General features: G+C 54.4%; 1 protein-coding gene across 2 annotated transcripts; it reads right to left on the reverse strand.

Moving 5' to 3' along the window:
* Positions 1 to 2,617: 2,617 nt before the first annotated feature.
* On the reverse strand, positions 2,618 to 24,183 carry ISM2 (isthmin 2). 2 transcript variants are annotated; one of them, XM_075103622.1, is made up of 6 exons: positions 22,925 to 24,183; positions 8,365 to 8,634; positions 7,485 to 7,869; positions 6,520 to 6,660; positions 5,941 to 6,012; positions 2,618 to 5,418 (listed from the first exon to the last, which is right to left on the reverse strand). In XM_075103622.1, the coding sequence occupies exons 1-6, from the start codon at positions 23,057 to 23,059 to the stop codon at positions 4,901 to 4,903; spliced, it is 1,521 nt and encodes a 506-aa protein (XP_074959723.1). In that variant the 5' UTR covers positions 23,060 to 24,183; the 3' UTR covers positions 2,618 to 4,900. The 2 variants fall into 2 exon arrangements, with proteins under 2 accessions (XP_074959723.1, XP_074959722.1); XM_075103621.1 differs by having other exon boundaries at positions 5,941 to 6,018; positions 22,925 to 24,180.
* Between the last annotated feature and the right edge of the window lie 811 nt (positions 24,184 to 24,994).

A 24,994-nucleotide genomic window follows, 5' to 3' on the forward strand; every position in this document is an offset into this window, starting at 1 on the left:
GGTGGGGCTATGTAGTTTCTGGAGACCCTGGCTAAATGCATTTTCTCTGGTACATCCCTGTGTGTGAAGGTTGTGATGCCTTGGGGCAGGGGAACATGGGACGGGTGGACGCTTTGTCCTGGCTCTTCAGAAACCTCATGCCCACCCTGCCGGCTGCTGCTCAGCTCCCACAGCACAGAAAAGCCTGGCCAGGGTTGGGGTTGGCATGGAAGGGGATGCTGGCTGGTGGTTGGGCTCTGCCCCTGGCCCGTGTGTGACGGTCAAGTTGCATGGGACTGTGATCCCTACTGCCAGGCTCCCATGCACTGAGAGAAGAATAGCTGACATGCATGCAAGGACCTGGAACAAAGCAGAGGCCAGGCCCCACCAGCTGGGCTCCTTGCAGGCATTTCAGAGGTGCAGCTGGCCACTGTGCAGCAGGGAAGGAGGGTGAGACATTCTTTTCCCAACTGCAAATGTGTGGGCCCATCCTCTCTGGACACAGAGGGAGTAAATCCTGTCCCACAGGCACGCCAAGCAGGGTTACCCCAGTGTGGTGCTTGGCATCCCTCTGCATGGCGTCAGTGAAAGCAGTGCAGAGGATGGACTCTGTTGGGTGCTGGGGACCTGCTGTTCTCTGCACTTAGGATAAAGGCAAAGCCCAGGAGACCAGGTCTTGCCACAAGCTCCTGTTCACCCTGTGGTCACGCTGCTGTCAGCAGGGCCACTGCCAAAAAACTGCAGCTAGCATTATTTTTGGTTTTTAACTCTTCTACAGAGAAGCTGGCAGCTGCATGTCACACTGTGCCACCAGCACACCCAGCCTGGAGGGCTGATGTGGCCACACAGTAGTGTTGCTCCCTTTACAGACCAGGAACAGGGGTGACTGAAAGGTTTGTTTTCTTTCTTCTCCAGAGCTTCAGTTTTAAATCAAGGTCCACAGACCATCACAACCACATTGTTTGCTCTTTCCTAGGCTAAGGCCAGGCCTTGCAATTCAGGTTTGCGCTACAGGCTTTGGCCAAACTCTCCTGGCACTATCATCCTGTGTCTTCTCCTCCCAAAGTGGCTCCTTCTGGGGCCAGCTGGCCTTTTTGTGTGCTTTCCATGAAGCAGATTCTTGGAGCACAAGCCCTGAAAAAAAAGCAGACAGCTAATGGGATCTTGGCTGCTATAAACATGTTTCTATGAAATCTTGCATTCATACCTAAGAGACAGGATGAACCCTGAGAGATGGGCACTCATGCCACCTGCCCCCAGGCAGCTGACCACGCACCTGTGCCTTCACAGTGTCATTCAGTCAAAAGGTCTTCACAGCTTGCTCCTGACTTGTCTGGGGCTAAGAGGGGAGGTAAGCAGGGACAAGCATGTGCTGACTGTTGTGCCTAGCAAAATCTGGGCACAGCTCCTTCTGGGTACAAACTAACTCAGCTGCAAGTCAGATGCCAGGGAACTGGTACAGCTGAGCCACACGATGCTCCAGTCCAGGCGGGCGAACTAAGACAACTCAACTGGTCAAGAAGTCTTGTGTTCAAAGCAGCTTGAGGCTCTGCCACAGACTCATTCCATGGTTTCAGGTGACATCTCCAGGTCTTGAGCACCTGTAGAAGTAGGACAGCAATTCTTCCTGCTTCTATCCTCTGGCTGTGGGATTTCTATAGCCCAGGAATTTCAGCAACAGGCTCAGCATCCAGCACAGCAAAGACCTTGTTGCAGAGTGTGGATAAAGACATGTTGGGCATGTTATATACACAGTAATAACTGCTGACTGCCCCTCCAGGAAAACAGTGATTTTTTTTTCTGTGCTGCTTTTCCTGCAGAGTTCAGCTGTTTCCCCATGGCTTGGCCTCCATGCAACAATGTTTTTAATGTTGCAGAAGACCCAGGGAAGCTCAGAGCATCCTTCACTGAGAGGAGCCGCCTGCTTCCCCCAGGCAAGGGCCAGCAATGGTGCCAGGCAGCTGCAGAGCAGAGCCCCGTGCTAGAGTAGCCGATAACCCTTGACAGATGTGCAGCCAGCACAAAGCAAAAAGAGCAAGAGAGAACGAGGGAAAACAGCTGGAAATAGCAAGGGCTTGGAAGTGGTCACAATTTATGCAGCAAATTAACAGCAACAAAAAGTGTGATCCCTGGAAAGCTCTGCAAATCCCCCTGCTATCATTAGCTGTTGGCTCTGGAGGTGGTTTGCCAGCTGGGATGCTGCTGGGTTTTTTACCCACTCCCATACTCAACACCTGCTTAAAGCAGTGTGCTGGTAGGAGGTCAGCTGGCAGCCAGCTCCGGCCAGGCTGAGCATGGAATAAAACCTGGGGGCAGGGCTACGGCACAGGCAATGCATTTGCTTCTCAGGACTGACCCTGATGGTCATCTTATAGAAGGCTTCCTTCCCTGTGACCAGAACTTAGCATATCCCATGGCTGGGCAGCGGGCTCTGGATAATCTTGGTTAGCTGAGGCTCTTACAGCCAGATACCGTCAAATGCAAATGCTAAAGTCAGGAAGCAAAGCTACGAAGGTCTTTGTAGTACAGCTGGGGCTGGGGACCCAAGGCATGTAGCATTCAACATAGTGTCTTCCTTCTTAACCAAAACAAATAGCAACATATGCTTCAGTCTCAACTGAATGACATCAGCAATGCATACTTTATATAAAGTGCTTTATTGCAGCGTCAGAATAAGGAAATCTTCTCCATGAAATTTTGTAGGAATAAAAGACATTTTATATATATTATATATAGAAAACAATAAGCTTAAGGAGTGGAAGCTTAGAGATTCATCACTTAAATAGCAGTGGGCTGGACAGAATCTTTGATGGGATATAAAAATAAACACTTGCTTAATGCCTACTTTTCTCATAGGGCCCCACAAAGCCTCTCGGTGCATAAGGTGCTTGTGTGAGGAATAACAATGCTTCTTGTTTCTCATGCTCCGGTTCATGCCTGTACGGTCCAAACCATAGCGGCAGCAAGGCAGAACAGACACTCAGCTTCCAACCAGCTTTTGGGGTGGGGGGCGCTCAGCCTAAGTAACTTTTCTGCTTGCCCATGGATAGGAACTCCATTTGTTAGAGAAATTATAGTTTCATTTCTGGGGGTTAGACTAGTTGACATACTTAGTATAAAGAGGAGGTGCAAATCCTGGGTAACAGTTCTTATTAGAGGAGCACTTCCTCAGAGAGCAGCCAGTCTAACAAACAAATTGGCTGAGCTATCCAGTCTCCTTCAAGAAAGGCTGTTTGCAGCCAAAGAGCTACCAGACCATGGATATTCACTGGCCCTGGAGAAAGCTCCTGCAAGGACAGACCTATGCAAGGACAGTCAGCAAGGACCTTTGCACCCAGACAGCTATATTTTTTTCCAACAGCATCCTGCAGAAAAAACATGGAGTAGCCAACAGCCTTGGGTGAAACCTCTAGTCTAGAAATTACTCCATTCTTCTTTACATGTGCTTGATTTGCTCTTTTATTTCCTCTGATGCATAAAATTTGCTAAGTATAGCTATGAACAGTTTCTGCCAGGTTCAGCAACTGAATGTGCAGGGATAAATGTACTCAGCCTAGTTTCTCTGTGGGAAACTTGGGAGCTCCCAAAATACGCTGGGAGAAACTGCCATTGACCCATGAAAAGCTGAATAAAACCCAGGCAAGACCAAAGCACCAACAGAGAGCATCATGATCCATGATCTGCAGGCACCAGGTATGGCCATTATTAGCACACGTGTGTCTTCCTCCTTTGGAGCTACAATTGCTCACCTGGCCAGGCAGCGAGCCGGAGGAGCACAGGGTGTGCCCATGACTTGCTTTCTCTGGGCTGCCTCTCGCTGGGGACCTGGGCAGACACAGCATAGAGCCAGGCTCACGGCCAGCAGCAGACCAGAGAGGGGCAATGCTGGGTGCTCCCAGCAGTGCCTAACTTGTTCCCATCTCCATGGAGAACTTGGCTTGGTGCTTTTTCCCCCTCTCCAGCAATGGCATGAGTGGTGGCTGAGCTGCCTCCTGCCCCCAGGAGAGCTGTGGGTGGGAAATGCAGGACTTTCTGCTGGGCCATGTCACGGGTGCTCCCAAGCACTGAAACCCACTGGTGGGCTGCCAGGGAGCCGAGGCATGAAGGCAGGCTGCTGCTGCCACCCCGCTCCCCCAAGCATCGAGGCAGAGGGGCTGAAATGCACACAGGTGGTTTTCCCCCCATGCTGACCTCTGAGGCCCACCTGTGTCTGGCTTTAGCACCCAGTGTTCCCTTTTGGGCCAAAATTGCAGTCTTGCCAAAGGAGCCGAGGCAGCCAGACTCTTCCTGTCCCACACACCCCCGGATCCATAAAATCCTGCTAAGCCTCCCCCTGCTCCTTCCCAACCATGCAAGCACAAACCCATGGAGAGGGGAGGCCCGGCTCTGTACGCATGGCTGGGACAGCCCTGCCACTCCCTAGGAGGACCCACCCCCAGTTTCAGAAGTAGATGAGCGTGTGCCAGGGCAGGTGTGCAGGCAAGAGCAAGCAGCTCTGCCTGCAGCAGGCCAGCTCCTCAGATGCAGCATGAAGCCTGCAGGAGCTGAGGCCATTTCACCCTGCAGATGCCCAGCTTTCAGGCTGTATTGACAGATTGTAGAGAATAAAAAGCAGACGGGAGTAACCCCCCATTCCCTTTACACCTCCCATCCCCTGTGGCTCCCTGTGCGCCAGCCCAGGCACCCTGGGGTGCAGGACTGCTGCGGGTGGCATGGCAGGGATCACACCGCGATAACCTCCAGCACCCTCGGAAATCCAAGGGAGGGGCCGAGGCACCCCTCTGAGGGGATGAGATGGATGGTGCATCCTGCCTGCTCTGCACAGCACCAGCGAGGAGCCCATGAGCAGGGCTGGGGCTTTGCCAGGCTGAGCCAGGGTGGGAGCTGGCTGTGGCCGTGGCTCCTCTGAGCGTGGCTGTGGCTAGTACTCCTTGGCCTCCTGCAGCTGGGAGAGGTACTCCTCCTCAGTGGGGTTGTCTGCACACCGCCTCCCGTTGTTGGGGGGCCGGACGGCATGGTAGCGGCTCCAGTCACCTTTGCAGAGGATCCAGGGCAGCATGTCCACCTTGTAGTGCAGCTCTGGGGAGAATTCTGTGCTGATGAGGTTGGGGACACCAGCCCCCTTGCCACGGGTGATGAGATGGGTGTGCTCGTCATAGCAGCAGTGCTGGGCAGCCAGGGTGGTGCTGTCAAGGGAGAGCATGGAACGCAGGCAGAAGCGTGCCGTTGGCTTGTAGATGTCCAGGCGCTCCTTAGGGCCACTGGCGTCCCGCCATCGGAAGCTCTTGCCCTGCTGCTCATCCCGCAGGTTGACGGCACTGTAGACAGCCTCCAGTGGGTAGGAGCAGGGGCAGCTGGGCAGGTCTGTCAGCACCTTGCTCAGGTACTTTGTGAGGAAGTCACTCTTGCAGTTCAGCCACTTCTCACAGCTGTCCACCTCTGGGAGGGAGGGCACCGAAAGAGTGAGGGCACGTGCAGCCCGCACACTGCTTTACCCAGCTGCCATTTGCTCGCAGCCTTGCCAGCACCACCAGTGGAGCCCACAGCCACCAGGCAGGAGCAGCTAGGCTCCTGGGGTGAGCTGGAGCCAGGCTCCATCCCCAAGGCAATGACAGAGGGAAGGGGTTTCATGCTGGGGCAAAGCTGCCCCTTGCACAGGCTCTGCCCAGGGCACCCATTGCTACAGAGGCCAGGCTGGCAGCATTCCCCCATGGGATAGGGCATGCAGCAGGCTGGCTTCAGCCACTGCACTGTAGAGCAGGACCGCATTGTACCAGGGCTGTGGGAGGATCTAGGTTTCCCACCATGACTGCTGAAGCCTGCACGTGGCAGTGGTTTGGGTGACTTAGGTCTGGACACCAGATGCAGGAGCCCTTGGCAGAGCCCTCCCCACCAGCCAGCTACACCCACCATGGGGTCTGGTACCAAAGCCCCCAGTGCAAGGCAGAGGCAGAGGCTAACCTGAGTTGAACAGCTCCGTGGTGTTGTCACTTTTGAAAGGTGCCTCCTCTGTGGGGAAGACCATTTCCCCCTCTGCTCCTTGAGAGGGGAAAAAAAAAAAAAAAAAAAAAAAAAGAACCAGGTGGTCTTTTTCCCCTCTGTAAGAGCGCCAGTCACCATCCATCTTCCACCCCCTCTCCCACCACTGCTTTGGTGACATGGCCCTGTGCCTGGAAGGGAGGGCCAGCAGCCAGACATGCAGGACAGACCCGCCCAAGGCTGTGGGTTAAGCAAATCCCAGTGGATGGAGCTGGGTCTTAATATGCCTCAGGAGAGGATTTCAAGCTCCCAGTATGAGAAAGGTGCAAGGAGTTGCACATCAAGCTGGACACCAGCTCTATCACCCCTGGGCATCATGTAACTGCCCGGGGAGCCATGAAGCCCCAGCAGAGCTTTTTCATGGAAACAAACCCCTGCAGTCATTAGCCCAGACCACAATAAATGTAACTAGTTCATGAAGCATGAACAATGCCCAGCCCGCAGTGGTGCGGGACCAGCCCACATCAGGGTGCCCAAGCACTGGTACGGCCGAGGACTCACCAGGGCAGCGTGGCAGGTCACAGGTCCTTGACTCCGTCGCTGTGCAGGCATAGCCACAGGACCGGGTCCTCTTCTGGTTGCCACTGCCACAGGTGATGCTGCAAGGGGACCACGGGCTCCACTCCTCCTCATCTTCATAGTCTGTACACAGCAGGGGAGAGGCAGAGAGTGGCAGACCTCAGCAAAACCAGGGAGCCAGCAGCCACCCAGGACCTCCCTCAGCCCTGTCCCTGCAATGTCCTTTACAGAGACACAGGGCCAGTACTGCCTGGGGGACATGGAGGTGCCTGGCCATTTGATGCCAAGGGCCAACCCTGCCCTCATTGGCAACTCCAGGGAAGCAGCCCCCAAAGGCACAGCTTTGCTCATGGTTGTACCAACGCAGACAGGCATTGCTGCCTATCCCCATCCTCACCAAACCTCCCCAATGCACTGGCCATGATACTGAAGCATCACGTGTTAGCAAAGGTTGACTGGTTTTGGGCTCATGGCCAGGAAGCTGCAGGAGGGAGCTGCTGTGGTGCCCTGGCCTGTCCACCCACCTGCACCTGCCGTCTAGCCCTCTGCAGCTCCTCTCCTGGGGGATGCCCAGGCCTGTGGCAAAGGATTCTGTCACTGGTGTCACGGCAGGGACTTGAGTTGATGGCAGCAGCACTTGCCATTAAACATTTACACTGTATTACTCATCTGAGCGCACCTTTGCTGGAGTCCATGATCCAGTGATTACATGCAAAGGCAGTTCCTGCTGGGATGCTGGCGTTTCTGACCTCTGGCAGCCCCAGCTGGGTTCTGGCCTTGCTCCTCAGCACACTTGCTTATTTTTTAAGTAGGAGCAGAGCACCAGCATGCCATGATCCCCTGTGCAGGGCTGCTCCCACTGCAGTGAGACAGGGCTGCGGGTCAGGCAGGGCAGGGAAGGGCCATGCTGGCCTGCAGGGCAGCTACGCACACCCAAGAGGACTCACCGTAATTATATTTTTCTTTAAAGATCCAGTTCTTCTGCCCGGGCCACTGCTGGTCCCAGTCACCTCCCACTCCACTGAGTATGGACTCCTCCTCCTCATACTCTGCTGTGTAATCTTCCTCCTCCTCTTCCTCTTCCTCCTCCCTGTCCCCTCCGTCCAGGTTGTCATCCTCTTCCTCCTCCTCTTCCTCCTCCTCCTCGTCTTCTTCTTCTTCCTCCTCCTCTTCCTCCTCCTCAGTAGGGTCAGTGTATTCCCAGAAGAGGGGCCAGAAGAGGTCCTTGTGGGACAACCACTCAGAGGACATCAGAGACCAGTCATTGCTTGTCTCCTTCAACAAGTCCATCTCCATCTCAGCCTGAGGATCATCCACCACTTCGATGGTCACCTGGAGGCCAGACACGAGACAGGGAAGTGAGCCAGGGCACACCCCTGGGATGGACCTACCAGCCCATGCACCGGTTCCCAGCCTGAGAGGCCAGAGATGCTTTGGGCTGTAAGACCATGAAATGAGTGCAAGAGGTCTTGCATCATCCACAGGGGCTAGGTAGGGGCAGAGTGGGAGGTGCAGGGGAGCTGGTTGTCACCCATAGGGACCAAAACCACCTTCAGAAATTGAGAGGTCAACCCCATAGGAGCATTTGCTCTTGCTCTATGGAGAGGGGCTGGGGGTGGGGCAGGGAAAAGGCTATGAGCAAATTCCTCTGGCAAGGAGCTTGTCTGTGCCAGCTATTTGCATCTGGTAGTTACCAAGAGGACAGACAGCAGCGGCCACATGGACCCTGCTCACGAGATCTTTCTTCTTAGGGAACCAAATGAGGCTGAGGAACACAGGCAGTGCTTGCCTGCATTCCCCCGCGGCCCACCCAGACCCACTCCCCACCTGGATATTTGGGTTCTGTGCACTCAGGTCTACGTTGGCTAGCCCTGGTAAGCTCTGCAGGTCCAGCATGAAGGGCAGGTTCTCCTCCCGGCCAGCGCTGCTGGGCTGGGGCACTGCCGGGCTCCTGGCAGCCTGCTGAGCCTGCTGAGCCACCCCGCGGCGCCTGTGCCGCCGTGGGCCAGCCTGCCCGCTCCGCCTCAGCCCCCACGCCTTGCCTGACAGCGGTAGCTCCTCGTCCCCCACTGAACGCGGGTCGGATGATGCGGAGACCTGGAGAGGGAAGAGGCGGTGAGGACATCTCCCAAGGGTGGCTGTGCAGAGAGCAAAACGCTGCCCAGCAAAGAGGGGGTCTGGTCTTCTGCACCTAACAATTCCTCCACCCCATCTTATTGCAGCATCAGGGCAGCAATTAACATGTTAATTAATCAAGTTAATACCCAGTGGCCTGTGCTGTGCCAGGGCTCAGCCCCACTGCACCTGAACAACCTACAGGTCTACTCAGGCTGGTGCTTCCCATCCCCGTGACTACCCTCTCTGCACCTCTCTGCTGTCCCATTGCCCATCTTGCCTAGCTTTCTGCTTCTTACTCTCCGTTTTTGGCCATTGCTTCGTCCCTGAAGATGGGTAACAGCAAGGGCTGCTTCTGGTCACAGAGTTACTAGAGGTCACATTTTAAAATCATATATATTTACACAAAAAGTTTATAACAAGGACTTTATGACAAGGGGGAAAACCTCACCTAAATAAATTGTTCTGTGGTGCCGGTATTAGGGCAGATGACTTCAAGAAACACAGGTTTAGCTGAGATTTCAGTTGCTGCCCAAAGTCTACCACAAAGAAAGAAAGAAACTGCTTGTAGATATAACCCTCCTGCCTTCATCTCCTTGGGAAAGTGAAGATACCCAGCCGAACAGGACAACAAAACTTACTTGCCAGTGCTGCCAATGGCTCCAACTGCTGCTGCAGTGGCACGTGGTGCTTTGTGGCCCACCCTGCCCAGGAGATGCAGAGGGAGCGGGCAGGGTGCCTTGCTGGGGCACGGGGAGGTGGCCAGCGAACCCTGCCAAACGGCCAGGCTCGTGCCGAGTTCCCACATTCCTCGTTCCCGCATGGGCATGAAAAAGCGCGAGTCAAAGAGCCAGCAGGCTCCAGTGCGCCCGAGAAACCGGAGATGGGAACAACTGGCAAAGCCCCCACCCCGTGGCACAGGCCGTCCCTGGGAAGGTCTGTGGGGCCCCACAGCTCAAGGCTGGGAGCAGAGGTGCCCAAACCCCCAGCATCTTCACCAGCGGCTGCCTATTTCTGGCTGCCCAGCTGAAACCCCCTTTTGTTCCCATGCTCTCGCCCTTCGTGCCAGCCCAGCCAAGAGCCGCGGGATTAACTAAGAGAGCGGCATACCCCCTCCCCATGGGGGGATGCAGAGAGGCATTTCTACCTGCAATTAGAGCCAGATGGTTTAGGGAAGGACTCCCCTCCCTTTCATCCTGATCACTGGAGCACTTCAAAGGCAGCTGGAGCCTGGCCAGGCTCTCATGAGCACACACAGCCTGTCCCCAGCCCTGTGCCTGCACATCAAAGCCCGCGACCCCCCCGTCCCTGGGGGAGGGAAACAAGCAGCAGGGACGCTGCTGGTCCCTTGGCTGCTGCCCAGAGCAGGCTGGACGCGGGGAAGGGCCAGTGACAGACTTCACCAGATGGGCCCACAGAAGAGAAGGCTGTGGGGAGGACGGAGCCTGTACTGCCTGGCGAGAGCATTGGGGGATCACCCCTCTCCCTGGCCAGGAGGGCTCCTGTGGCACTGCTGGCAGCAAACATGGAAACAGACAGACCCTTCTGCCTGCACCTTCGCTTCCCAGCTCCCTCTGCTCCCATCCAAAACCTCAGTGGTTTTGGAAGGACCCATGGGAAGGATGCTCAGCTCTGCCCCAGCCTGCCTCCCCGTGCCTCAGCTCCTCGCCAGGTTTCCTCTTGTGCCAAAGGACTCTCTGGCAGGGAGCAAGGAGGAGCCCAGGCTGAGCAGAAACAGCAAGAGGGGCTGAGCAGGCAAACCTGGCTGTGTCCCGATGCTGGCTGCATGACACCACCCGCCGGCACTGGGTTTGCTGCCAGCTGCACGTGTCCAACGCAGCCCCTGCACAAGGGGCTGCCAACAGCCCTGCAAGGCTGGCACTCCTGCCTAATTTGCAATGAGCTTATCAGGGCTGGGTGAGCTTGTTTCACAGACAACCCAAATTTAATACACGTGGAAAGTGAGGTCTCTTCTAGCAACAAGATCCAAGCTCACCCAAGGACATCAGAGCAAGTGAGCCAGGAACAGACTCCAAGTCTCCAAACTTACACGCAGTGCCTAATTCAGATTTTACGCCCAAACAAGCTCAAGAAATTCAGAGTATTGTTGCCACAGGGAAAATGTAAAACTGCCCCAGGGGAACTGGCTGCAAGAGTGTTGCAGGGCGAATCCCTTGGCTCCCAAATACTCCAGAGGCACAAAGACCTCTGCACAAAGACCAGGGTGTCTGCCCTGGATGGCCCAGAGTCCTTCAGCGACGGTCATACCGTCCAACCCTTCCCTTGTGCTAACGTCTGCATAGCTCTGAGGCTTTTCTGGGTTAAAATTTGTCCCTGCATCAGGAGACATCCCTCCTGAGCAAGGTCCTGCTCAGTGCCCTGCCCCAGCTGGTCAAGCCATGGATTTTAGCAAGGTCCTATGAGGCCCAGTGCTCCCTCAGGGTCAGAGCATCCATGGCACCGTGATCCTGATGGGCAGATGTGTCTTCTCCCTGTCACCAAGGGGCTCCTACCAGCCACACAGGCAGCTGCCCTTGAGGGTCACACTCCTGCCCCATGACACCCACACTCTCCTCTGCCCTGCCTAGGGCACAGTTGGATAAAGCCATCAAGCCTGGAGCTAAGCCACTGCAGCACATCAGCTAAGGGGAAAGAAGAGCTGGCCCATCCAGAGTGACCACTCTACTCCCGCACTCTCCACAGAGTGCAGAAAAAAGGCTGCAAACTGTCTCAGAGCCGGTCATCAGCAGCTCCGTCCTCCTACCGCCAGGGAAGGTCAGTTGCCACCACACCGCAGAAGCAGAGAGTGCAGTGCTGGGAAGCCATCAATATCTTGCAGCCGAGCTCCAGCCTTCTCCTGCAACCAGCCAGTACCAAGCAAAGGAAAAAGCTGAAGAGGGAATTGCCACAGCTCCTTCTGCATACACTTGGGATATCCTGCCTGGCTGGGAATAAGGGTTTCCAGGACAGGAACATGAGAGAAAGTCTGGGGCACCACTTGGGAAAGAGCATGCACTTTCCATTTGTGAAGACCATGTTTACACTGAAGGCTGTAAGCAGGATCACACTTGCCTCCCTACCAGCCCAGGAGCCCTTCCCAGATAGTCCGGGCTCTCCTGCATGTAGGACTGACCACCTGAACACCCTGGGGCACAAGCTCAGCGAAGGTGTTAGGAAGAAGGAACTTATCGGCAATTCACCCCCATGCCGTGCCTGATTTGAACATAACACAGGTGACAGACTATATGGAAAAGATGTGGGGAAAGGCCATACATCACCTCTCTAGAGACTGAAGGCTGATATTTTCCCATTTCTAGTCCACAGACCTCTATTAAAATTGCTCAGAAATCTGAAGATGGCAAAGAGAGCAGCCACAAAACCATTTCAAGGGATGGAAAGACCTTTCCAGTGAAAGACTCGTACAACTCAATTTGTTATGGCAAAAAGAGAAAGCAATGACTTGATTTCCCAGTTCTTTAAGGCAATAATCCATTAGGTACCAGAGACTCTCGAATCCAGAACAGAAACTCATAATAGGAACGAATGTGCCCAAGTCAAAGCCAGACAAATGCAACTGAGGAATAAGGATCATGCTTTTAATGCCGTAGGTGACTAACCACAGGAACAAGCTAACAGGGAAAGTGGCAGTACCTCTTGTGGAAACAGTCAAACCCATGTCACTGGGCTCAACGCATATGTGCCGCATGCGTGCTAGGCAAGAAATTCAAGGATCTAATGATTTCTTCCGGTCTTAAAATCTGAGATTTTGCTATAAACTTCTCTAAGACTCCAGACTAAACCTGGGTTAAGACAGCAAATGACTGATGTTCACATGCTGCAGCTCTTATATAAAAATTATTAGAGGTGTGGCTTCTCAGATCCTACAGTTTAAAAGCTGAGAACACCAACAGACTAGTCCCTGGGCTGTCCTGCCCTTCGGCCACTAGGGACACCACTATGCTGCCACCACAACCACTGGTACTTGTCCCTCCAATGTGCTCCTCAGCATCTCCGTAGGCACTGCAAGCGGCCAGTAAACCCACCGGCAGTGCTCTTTGTAGCTACATATGTTGCTGAGCAGAGCTGCTCTTCATCACGAGGTTAAACCAAAGACAAGTACACTTGAGATAGCTCCCCAGGGAGAGGTGCACTGCTGGAGCCTGGGCATCAGAGGTGCAGAGCAAATGAGTCTGCAGCATAGGACAAGCTCAGAGGATGCAGCTTCCATGCACACCTATCCCGAGCCAATCAGCAAGCGCATAAACTCGTTCAGCTTGAACCAGAGAGACCTGTGCACACGGGAGTCAGATCAGAGGCAACATTCGGGCTGTGCTTTGGGCTTGTTAACATTGCAGTGAAGAAAATGACGTATTTGCTAAAAGCTGCTATTGCACTGGGCTATAATTATAAGGAATGAGAGGTTACGTTGCTTAATCATTACTGCTTGTGTTAGGTTTCCTTTGAACAGTTTACCGTGCTGTACTGAAACAAGAACCCAAGAGAAGAACTATTGATCTTTTCCTGAACAGAGCTGAGTCTACACAAATATCTTCCTACTCTTTCTCCCAAGCTCTCTCCAACACTATTCTAAAATCTGTCCTGCAGTTTGTTGCAAACTTGCCCATTTACGGATTAGCCAAACACAAAATGGAAATCAAAACATTTTTTTCTTTATTACTTTTCCTTTCTTTTTTTTTTTTTTCAATAAAACTTTTCCTTCCATATTCACCTAAATGAGCTGCAAAGATATTGAGAAAGCTTTCAAAAACAATTTCTCTTTGGACTGAAACCAGGAAGGAACAACTCCAGAGTATAAAGCTATGGAAGCAGAGGGACAGAGCTTGGTTGCTTCAGAAACAAGCCCAGCATGTCTTGGGGCAGCTCTGGGGCTGTAGTTTGCAGAAAGGCTCAGGGCAGTTCTCACTGCTTGGAGTGGGAGAAAGGGGAGTTTTTTTCCAGTGCTAACAAGCAACACTGTTAAGTCTCTTTAAAATAAAGGAAGGTTGAACAGCAGGGTAATCAACAGGAACAAATGCAGCATGCCATGCTGCCTCCCTCCCATAGCGCTGGGCATGCTCTCTCCTTGATGACCCCGCCACAGACGCTGCTCAAAGAAAGGGCTTTTTTAGCCCAGCTGGCTGAGACCTGTTAGCCTCCCAAGGGCTGTAGTTTGATCCTCCCAGCTCATAACCCATCCACCAGCACATAACCCATGCACTGACACAGTCTTTCAGCCAGATGGGAAATCCACTGGACACACATCAGCCAAGTGACCTCTGCTACCCATCAGCTCATCACCTGCTTAATGGATTTCCCAGAACTGTGCCAAAGCACAGGGTGCTTCTAGAGGTGTCAGGAGCTGGGTGGGTACCTATGAGAAAACAGGGAATGCGAAGATGCCACCCAGTCTCTGTTACTGTCCGTAAGACCTCCCAAGCCACAATCCCAACAATCAGACAACACCTTTAGACTTACAGGCAGGTGGTTTAGCAGGAACCATCACTCAGGGTTTTGGCAGGTGAGCTCTGGAAGATCTGCCAGAGGTAATTTAAGGCAGCAGACACCTCCAGCTGCCTCCTCCTTCTGTCTGGGTTTACAGTCCTGCCCGCAAAGGGTCTGTGGCACAAGTAAAGAGCATGACCATGATCTCCCAGCTGCTCTACTCACTGGTTCACCTCAGGATCAACTTGCACTTTTGTGCTGGTTTTGGTTTTGTTCTTTTTTTAGATAAAGACATAAGCATCTGCCTTTAGGTTTTGGGAGAGCTCTGCAAGTGTTCATGGAACAGACAAGGTAGTCAGTTATCACACTTGCGTAGGCAGATCTTGTTTATGACAGACCAGCAGGAGCCAGCAGCAAACTGTGGGCTGTGCAGATAATTATTACACCCTCATGATTATAATTTTCTCACAGTTATCAAAATACTTCAGATCATATGGAATCACTCTCTTTTCTATTTAGCTTCATCCCATCTGTCTTGAGTAGGGAGCTGCAGAAGGCAGCATCAAAAGCTTCCTCATGTCTCATTTATTTTCATGTCTCACATTTATTTTCATGTCTCACAACTGTGACAACTGTAATCTCAAAACTCCTTCCAAGGTCGGTGACTCGGTTGCCACTGAGGCAGAGCCAGCCCTGGAGGAGAAACCACAGCACAGCGAAGCAGCAGCACACAGCAGAGCAAGGAGCAAGAACACAGCCTAGTTGACTTTGTGCAATACTGACAATGGGGCGGTTGGCCAGGCTGCTGTCAGTGCTCCTCACCGTGCATCCCTGTTTGCACGGCCTGGCCGCTCTCACCACTGCCGGCTCTCCTGCAGGCATGCTGAGGAGTAACTTGCCCATGGCATCCTCAGTCAACTCCCCAGGTCACTTGTGACACCAGGATGACAAGCAGGAGCCCAGTGGCTTCTCACCTCTTGCCACGCCTGGCTGTTGCCCTCCCCAGTGTTGCATGCAGGTGCTTCTCTACCATAAATATATTCTCGCTTTTTAACGCTGAGGCAAATACTTTAAACCCCCATTTTGCAGACAAAGAAAATGACCTGCCCCAGGTCTCTCAGGCAGCCTGCAGCAAGGCCAGGAACAGATGCAGGTCTCCCATGTTGTACTTGGAGGAAGGTCCATCACAGGTCAGTTTCTTCCCCTGACCTGCCCCCCAGGAGGGACTGCTCTGCCTCCCACACAGATGAACCACAAAGGCCTTGCAGCGGAGATGCTGGGGCACCTGGTTAGCACCACTGACATGTCCCAGCACAGCACTCGGGACTGTCCTTGCACTGGAGACTCTGCCCAAGTGCACAGGTCCAAGGGCCAACCCTTGGCAGGTGGTGCCTGCCGCGAGAGGCCCAGGCAAGGCACCTCTACTTGAGCAGGAAGGTAGCCCTGAGACGTCTGCTGCAGCCAGGCCACCTGGGAGCTGCTCAGATACAGCACAGCAGCAGGTACAGGAGCAGGGCCCCAGCAGGGACTGCACAGAGAGGTCTCCTGGAGAGGTGAACAGACACACATCCATACCCTCTGGTGCTCTCTAGTAAATGCTCCTGCTAGGGCATATGTTTTCTGTTAACATAGTTGAGCTGTAATACGCATAAGCTCTTAATGCATCGGACTGAGTTGCTGTTAACTTGTTCCAGCTCCAAACCCCATGTGCTTCAGTAACCATTAACTTGTTCCAGCTAATGATCCACATTTGTTAGCCTGCACACCGTAACCCTCTGAGTACTCCAGCTGCTGCTTCCTTCCCTGCTGCAGCCCAGGCAAAACTGCAAAAGGAGAAAAACCCCCAAATATAGCAAAGCAAGTGCAGAAAGCAGAGGGACCAGACCAATGCCAGCCTCCCCTTGCCACCCCAGCTTGCTAGAAGAGGTTGCAGCTTGGGGGGACATAGGGCAGGAGGTGACACAAGGGGCACCCACTCCCCACGTCCCACACAGGGTGCACAAGCTACCCCTGCCATGCAGGCAGCAGGGCAGGGAAGGCAGCTAACCAGAGAGATGTAAATCCATCAAGGATCCCTTCAACAACAGTCAAAATGGGCACCTGAGCTGGATTTGGAGCATCTCCATGCCCTGCCTGGGAAGGGATCCAGGCAGAGATGCTGCATCTCGGCTTCCTGAAGGGGCAAAGCTGGGGTGACTCACAGCCAGCAGCCCCTGCCCCAGTTGCTTGGCTGCAGCTCCCCAGCTCAGGGCCGAGTTTGGCTCCCCTCCCCTCCCCTCCCCAGCTCAGTGGCAGGATTTAATGACTCCTGCACATCAGCATGGAGCAGAGAAAGCATCTTGGGGTAGGGAAACCTTCCTCTCCAACCCCAGTTTGTCTCGTTCATAACTCACTTGTTCATAAGCCTTTCCAGGACAGTCTCTGCTACTTCTAAGTGCCTCACCAAAAAATAATTACTTTTTTTTTCCCCACCAGATGGGAGCCTGAAGCTTGCAGGGCTGCAGAAGCAAGTCAAAAGTCAGAGGAAAGCTAGGGCACATCTAAATGGGGAGCCCCACTTCCCCAGTATCTTAACCCCCAGTTGACCCCTTCTCTTCCCTTTGGCTGGTCACTTCCCAGCGGGACCTCAGCTGTAAACCCAGGACCGGTCCCCAGGGTGGGCACAGACACGCAATAGCCGAGCTGTAATCCCAGGTGTGGGGGAAGCCAAGCTGACTCTGAGACGCCCACAGCACCTCTGGGCAGCCCTGCATCTCCTCCACTGGAGGCATGATGGGGGCGTTCCTGTGGATGCTCCCCAGGGGACAACTAGATGCTCCTCTAAGGCAGATGGTTGATTTTTAAGGAGCAGCCAGCTTAACCATGTAATACAACCACAGTGTACCCGGAGGGGAAGGAGGGGGAGGGAACAGTGGGCATGTAGACATCAGTACAACACCTTGTCTCACTGGAGGTGCTGCACGGCACAGCACAGCTGGCCTCCCCTGGGATTCTAGCTCCTGTGGGTGCAGCTGCAGGGGAAGGGAAGGGCAGGGAGGGCAGCAGAAGGGAGCACCGAAGCAGTGGGTAAGAGGGGAGATCCCACGGAGGCGAAGAGGTGTCAACCCTCTGCTGGTGGGGCACCTCCTGCAGCACCTCCCAGCCATCCCGCAAGTACTATCCCCTTGCCCAGCGAGCACCTTGGGGCTCAGCTGCCAGGAAAGAGACAGGTCTGGCTTGCTTGCCCCCAGACTCAGGCTGCCAGGGCTGGGATGGAAGCTGGCTACCTGAAGGGTACCATACCCATGCCATGTGCCAGCCTTCCACTGCACGCTACGTGATGGGGGCTCCTTTGGCTGGGGATATGTTCCCAGCCCTGCCTCACACCCCAAGTCCCATGCGCTAGATAAGGCCCTGACAGACCGGGCCAACCAACAGCTCCTAATCCAAGATAAATCCATGCCTCACCGTGTCTTCCTGCCTGCACAGGCACTTCCTGGCTGTCTGCAGCCAGGTTCCCACCTCATGCCCGTCCAGCAGCGCCAGGGACCAGCAGAAGACAGCAATTTACTACTTTTTGTTCCCTTTGAAGCTGTATCCTTCCCCGGAGCCCAAACCAACCTGCAGCCCAGGAGGCATCAGTGCCCTTCATGTCATGAGCCACCTGGGTCTCAGAGGCAGGTAGGTCACTATCTTTTTGGTGTCTTCATCTCCTAAGTACTGAGATGAAGTATATCTCATAACAGCTCTGAGTGGAAGAATATTTATTCATACTACGGAAGACAAAGGATTCCTGGCTTGCATTTCCTACCCATAGCACACTGACAAGAGGAAAGCTGGAATTAATCCCAGCACACTTCCTCCATTACCTTGCTGGGCTTGGAGGGGCCAGGGTTGGAGGCATGATGAGTCCCCCAGCCTGCCTGTCTTTAAGAGAAGGTCTGCAAGAGCCAGACACTTTTAGGAACCCAGAGAGAGGGCTGGGCAATGCCCTGTGGAGCGATTTATGCCTAATCTCTTCCCCTTACATGTGCCTTTTACAGGAACCCCTTTGACTGTGACAATGGGAACAGCAGACCTATTTGTGCAGTGAAAAGGGAAGAAGCCCCCTTGTTGGGCAGCTTCCCTACACCCGGCTCCCCCTTTGTTTCTGCTCCTGCCTCAGCCCCAGGGCAGGAGGGTTTTCAACTGGTTGACTAAGATAATTTGGCACTTCTCAAAAGGAAAGTTGCTACAAAGGGCGAAGTACCTCCCTGCGCACAAAGAGCCCCTTTCAGAGCGGAAGGATGCTTCACTGCACGTTTTGTACCCACAAATCCGACCTCCACCAAGGACAAAGCCAGGGACAAGAACGCTTAATTGCTGAAGAAATGAAAAGGTAAAAAGCACATCCGCAGGCAAAATGACTCTGCTACTGACACAGCCCGCAGTGGCCCTGGGCATCTGGCTGTGCAGGCAGCCTGCACCGACCCAGTCGCCCACTTGCACCCCAGCTGAGCCCTCCCGACAGGGTGGCAGCGTGGCAAGGTGCCCCCACGCAGGGCAGACATGGGTGACAACACAAGTTGGAGATCTGCAGCAGGGCAACATGGCTCTGGGGAAAGCAAGATCCTCTTCTCGGCCAGACAGCCCTGGGGGAGTCAAAAGGGACCAAGAGCTGTGGGGAGGCACAAGGGAGGCTCCTGCAGACCTCCATGCCTGCACAGGCAGGAGCCACCCCTGGGCTCCTGCCAGCCCATCACCCCAGTTGTCTCCGCAGGCAGTGTGTCTAGGCTACACTAGGGCTCCCAAACGACAGGGATAGCCCGACTGGAGTCGTCTCCTGATAAACTTCACTCAAACCCAGCTGATATTTCCCTTTAACACTTTTTGTCTAGTACAGCCACATCACATCACCTTGGAGCTCCTTTACTATCCACTTGCTGGCATCTCCAGCCAGGCATCACGTCACTGCTGTATGTTTAATTCTTAAGCACACCTCTGCACTCAGACTCCCTATGCACAGGGCAGGTCAATTTAAATCAACGGCTACCAATGATTTTTAATCATCAAGCAAAACATCTTTGCGTAGACCTTCATCACTGCCTGATGTAACCAGTAAATAATACATACTGTTATTAATTTCCTTATTTCTCAGGGGACAGGAGCCAGTGATACCAGGCGCTGTACAAACCCACTGATTTGCAGTCAACTACAGCCCTTATGCTACACTTGGTATTTCTTTAGTTGCCCTCCGTTATCCCTTATCACAGACGCCAGGTTTGCTTTGCTTGTAGCCTCAGACCAGTGGAAGTCCAACAGCAAGTTCCAGCTTGGATTCTCACCCTGTCCCTGTCCCAGCCCTGCAGTAACACCCCGGGGTGCCTTGGGGAGCTCACTGCTGTTGCTCCTGGCCTCCTCTCAGAGCGGTTCCCTCCTGCAAAGAAGCACCCACCAAGCCCACCAGAGCTGGGCTGGTGGCTTGGACCCTCCATAAAACACTGCTGGCTTGCTCTACTGCACCCCATCACCACCAGGACGCTCACTACCAACACCCCCATCACAGTTACTGCTGGTGCTATTATCTGTATGCAGTTACTGAAGTGGTTGTGCCGGTTCACACAGATCTAATCACTTCCAACGTTTACTTTTCTAGCGTGTTAGAACATTAGCTATTTTCTATTTACTAGAAGAGCACTGGCACCGACTGGTCTCCGCCAGAAAGAATCCAAACATCTATTAACAATACTCAAACCCAGTATTTTGAAATCCAGTGAGTTTATCAAAACATATTATGCATTTAAACCCCCTGACTTCATAAACAGAGCATTAAGCAATGTGATGAGCTGTCCCACAAGGTTTTCCAAGTATTCAGTTACCCAAATTTGAAGAGCTGCTGCTGTGGGTCAGAGCTTGGACCTGCCACATTTCTGCCCACATCAGGGTGCGATGCATCCAACCTGCCAAAGTGCTTCTGAAAGCCCTGCTGTACACCTGCCTGCTGCTGCGGGGCCCACCTGCCTACCCAGACATTGCCAAAAAGCCTCCAAATGAGCAGGTGTCTTCTCTCATTAGATTTAAGTCACAGTTTGGACAGAAAGTATTCTGCCTTTTCAACTTCCAATCAAAGAGACTGAAGAAACAGACAATATTCTTGCTACATCTGTCGCTGGGTTCAGCGTAACTCAGGCAAAGCTTTTCTGCACGGTATCCCAGGTGACAAAATGTAAATGCAAGTGCTTGCTCCTTCGGTAATGGCTGGAAGTAGCAGATCCTGACTGAGGTACAGGGCTTTGGGACATACCAATAAGGCTATCACCCAAAGATAAAGCATGTGTTCCCTCCATCCTTCCTGCAATTAGAAGACTTTCTAACTCAAAAATTTACTGAAAGCCTTAATGGTTTTAATATTTCTAAATCATTTTAGCATAGAAGTGCAACTCTGAGGCTCAGCACAGATTATAAACATTCCCATTCAATTCTAAACCAAGGAAAAATGGTTGCTTTAAATAAAGATGTTAAAGTAAGTCCAAGTTATGTAACTGTTTAATGATTTTGATTGTCTATCTGCCTTGCTCTGTCATTTCTATTTTTCTCCTCCCGGCCCCCTTCATTCTACCCACATCTGTAGGGCATTACCCATAGTGTAACCAATACTCCAGCTGTGGCTGCCCTGCTGCCATAGAGACAGGACCTATCAGCGCTGCAACAGGAACCATCTGTGCATATGACCCAAAATCACTCTGGATTTTTTTTTTTTTAACCACCATACTGCTGCGCTTGTGCTCTCCGCTTTAGTTCAAACAGCCAGGCAGGACTACTCCAAATTCTCCCCTGCATGCACCAGAAGTGGAGGATTTCCTCCCAAAACGCAGCTAGAAGACACATGCCAATACCTACAGCTTTCTCCCTGCTGTGAGAACTGTGCAGCCAGTACCCTGAGAGATGCAGGCTGTGCACAGGAGCACCAACAGACACCCAGAGGAATCCATTCTTCACCTTCCTCCTTGCTCCTAACCTCCATGCTCAAACCTTCGCCTATAAACTTCTTGTATGTTTGAATTTCTGCAAGAAGCAAAGGTCCCGAGGACAGAGGCTGTGCTGTGTAAGTGCCGTATGTGATCTTTGGCTGGCCACACAACGCTCCCCATTCAAAGCCATTCACAAACTGGGACTGGCAGCAGCTTGTACCGCTTCCCAATGTGTTTTAGACGTCAGCGATTGCACTCTGCAGGGACCTGCACAGCTTCCCAAGATGCAGTTTGTCCCTGTCGTATGCCCCCTGCCACAGGGCTGCAATACTTTCCTGGATTTCACCATAAATCCTTATTCCCTCTGCAGCCAGAGCCCAAGCACACTCTACCTAGCATTCGCCTGGCAAGTGAACTGGCATCTATGACTGTGCTTGAAGTTTCACAAGCAAAGTACAGCACCGACACAGTATTACCAGTGCTAGAGCACATAACATCCCCAGCAGCCCTGTTTGCATATGCTCATTCCACACTCCTGTCAAAACCATTACCAGGCTCAACTGGTGGTTCTTGGCTGGGCACAGCCCATTCCCCTCTCTTGCCCGCTGGCCAGGCTTGCCCTGTGACAGATTCCTTCTTCACACTTGTTCCCTGGATTTCATGCTGGAACGGAGTTCAGTGCATCCGACAGGAGATGCCGGCATGACTCCTCCACAGTTCAGCACTGTGTTTTGGCAATAACTAGCAGTAAGGTATGTTCCCATCTCTCAGCACCTCCTCTGCCAGTCTGACTGACTCTGCAGATCAAACCTGCTGCTTCCCATACTGCTGCGTATTGCCAATAAGAGCCGTGCTGCACTTACCCTGTCCTGCTCAGCCTCCTATCACTTTTCCCACTTACTCCTTTCACCCACTTTCAGAAGTAGCATTCTTCAAAAGGGTGTTTTTTAAACACAGCTGCCTGAACTACTTTTTCTCCAGAGAACAGTTTCAAGATGGAAACAGCTTGTTCTAACCGTTCAGTTTAACCATCTTTCTCATCCAAACCCTCCTCCTTGCCCTCCTGATAGTTTCTTTCTTACACGTTCCCTTCCTGTCATCCCCAACGGGTCCCACCAGCTGGTTCCCAGTCTGACCAGTCTCTCACTGCTTGCTGAAGTTTCCCGTCCCAACACAGGCTCTCTGAACCCAGCACTAGCCAGGATGCGGCTCTCGGAGGAGCGAGAGGTGCAGCCCCGGTCCGCAGCCCGCCGGCCCGGGGAGCGCTGGACCGGGCGCAGGCCGGCGGGATGAGAACGGAGCACGAGCACTCCGGAATCTGCCCCAGGGTCGTCCCAGCGGGAAGGAGAGATGGTGGCTGAAATCCGTCACGTCTTATTTTTGTAGTAGCGGAGTTCTGGAGTTCCTGGCAAGCCACCAACCTTGCTAATTTTACCCAGGTCGGGTTGTGGCCGGACTCCTCTCTCCTCCGAGGGATGTTGCCCCCTGGAGGCAACGGATGTTCCCGGGCACTGGGTCGCGGCACGTTCGCCCCGATCTCAAAGCACCTAAACCAGCCCTTTCGCTGCAGGCTCGGTGCAACGCAAGGACTTGGGGCTACCCGAAAATCCCGGAGACCGGGAAAGGGCTCTGCCCCTCGGCGAGTGAAGAAAGAGCTCAGAAGAGGGGAGGCACGGAACCCTGCTTCTTCCCGCTGCTGCTTTCCCACTCGGGGCAGCCTGGCCGCGGGGACACGTGTGGGATGCGGCTCCCTTCGGGGATGCACAGCCGCCTCCGAGAGTCCCGCTGGCCGGCTGGCTGCCCTCCGCAGCCTTCGCGGGCACGGCAGAGGCTGCGGAGGTTGAGGGGAGGTCGCCCCAGCTCCCTCCCGGCTCTCCATCCTTCCCCAAAGGCTGCCTTACCTCTGCCAGCTTGGAGCCCCTCTCCTTTGGGCTGTTGGTGCGCTGCTTCCTCACGGGCAGCCCTCTCACCGCAGCCAGGAAAGTCAGAAAGACGAAGCCGAGGATGAGCACGACTTTCCCTCTCATCAGAGGCATCTCTCTCCCCCGCTCGCCCCACCTCGCACGGCCAGGGCAGGCGGCCCGGCAGCACGCCCGCCCGCAATACTACAAAACCCGTCCTTCTTCGAGAAAGCACAAGAAATAGGGATTTTAAAAAAAATATATATATGAAATATCGCAGACGGGAAGTGCAGTCCCCCGCGGGCAGGGGCAGGGGCAGGGTCGGCCGGCCCGGGCCGCTCCCTCTGATCTCTCTTGCAGTGTGCCGAGCACGTTTCGGTGTCGCTGCTCCCCCGGGCTCGCCCGCCGGTGCCACTGATGCTGAAGGATAACTCTGAAAAGCTTCACAAGTGTGTGTAGGGGGGCTGGGGGGGAAGAGGTCTTCGCCTCCCCACCCCCCTTCCTAATCCCTTCGGCAATCTGATTTCTTTTCCTCCTCCTCCCCCCGCCGAGTCACTCCCGGTGCTGTCCCGGCACCGCAGGCAGCGCCGGGCACCGGAGGGCGGGCGGGCGGGCGGCCGCTCGCCGCGGAGAGGCTCCCCCTCGCATGAGGCGCGGCCAAGCCCCTCCCGGGCGAGCGGGGCGGCAGCCGGCCCAGGGCACGGCCCGCTCGGGGCCGCCGGCGCTGCCAGACCCCCCCCCCGCTCCCCCCGAGCGCTGCCCCCTCTGGGGCGCCGCCGGCCGCTCCTCCCCCCGCCGGCAGCTGCATGGCCCGGGCGGCCGCCACCCCCTGCCCGGCGGTGCCCGCGGGGTGCTGCCCCTGCGGCGGTGCCGCCCCGGGCCGGCCCGCGGCCCTTTGTCCCGCTCCCGGGCGGCGGCGGCTCGCCTCGGCGGCGCCGGCCTCGCACAAGCACCGCGACACCGGGCGCTCCCCCTCGGGGGAGCCCCGCCGCAGCGCCGGAGCAGCGCCTTCCCGCCGAGGCGAGGCGGGGCGGCTCCGGCGGCCCCGGCCCGGCCGCATGAGGCGGGAGGACGGAGGCGCCCGGGATTGGGAGGGGGGAGCCGGGGCGCGGGGAGACCGCCCAGCCGCACCGGGCGCTCGGAGCGTCCCGCCTCGCCCCCGGGGAGAAAGGCTTTCCTGCGCGGCGCCGGATCCCGCCTGCAAAGGCCACCCCCTCCCCTCGTCCGAGCGGGGACGGGGCCACCCCCGCCAGGCAGAAACAGGCCTCTGTGCTCCCCGGTGAAAGCTCTGGCTGTTCCCCAGTTGTGGGAGGGAGTTTCCGTCACTCAAAATAAGGCTTTATTCTCTGATCTGCTCTCTTCTGCGCCAGCAGCATCTTTTCTAGTTCCCAAAGCCCGCTGGAAATACGGTGTGGCTGTTTACTTGGGGCCTAGAGAGCATCTTTTCCAGGATCTCCACAGCCATTCATCAGCCCCTGAAGGAAATTATTCAGGAAAGACACTGAAAGAAGGTTTTGCAGCCCACTGATGAAAAGTGGCAGTGCTGGCACAGACCCCAGAAAGGGACACCTAGCAGGGAAGAACTAAGTCCAACATTTCTACAGCAGCCGTAGCACAACTGTGCAAATCACCTGGGGCCATTTGTGCACCCACAGATGAAAACAGGACCTGCAACTCCTTTTCAAATACCAACATCTCCTTTATACCAGTTTAGGGCTGAGATGAATGGAAGGAAATATTCAAAACAAGGCTCAGACTGCAAGACAGATGTGAGGTCATGAATCCCAGGCAAGATGGATCAAGAAGCCCTTTCAAACATCTCATTAGCAGCACGACAGCTGACTCGAACAGCACCCAAGGGCAGCAGCCTGGCTTCTGAGCAGAGCCAGCTTTACGTGGCTAGCACAGAGCTAGGCGGGTGCGTGCAGGAGCGCCGCACGTCAGGAACGGCAGTAACCTCTGCAGATCTGGCTCTCCACAATAGAATAAGCTTCTCTAGACTGTGCAGCAGGGCTGTTGCTGTATGATGGACCCGAGACCAATAAGGAACAGCTAAGCATCCATCTCACA

Source organism: Phalacrocorax aristotelis, chromosome 9 (assembly GCF_949628215.1).
Source record: "Phalacrocorax aristotelis chromosome 9, bGulAri2.1, whole genome shotgun sequence".
Lineage (NCBI taxonomy): Eukaryota > Metazoa > Chordata > Aves > Suliformes > Phalacrocoracidae > Phalacrocorax > Phalacrocorax aristotelis.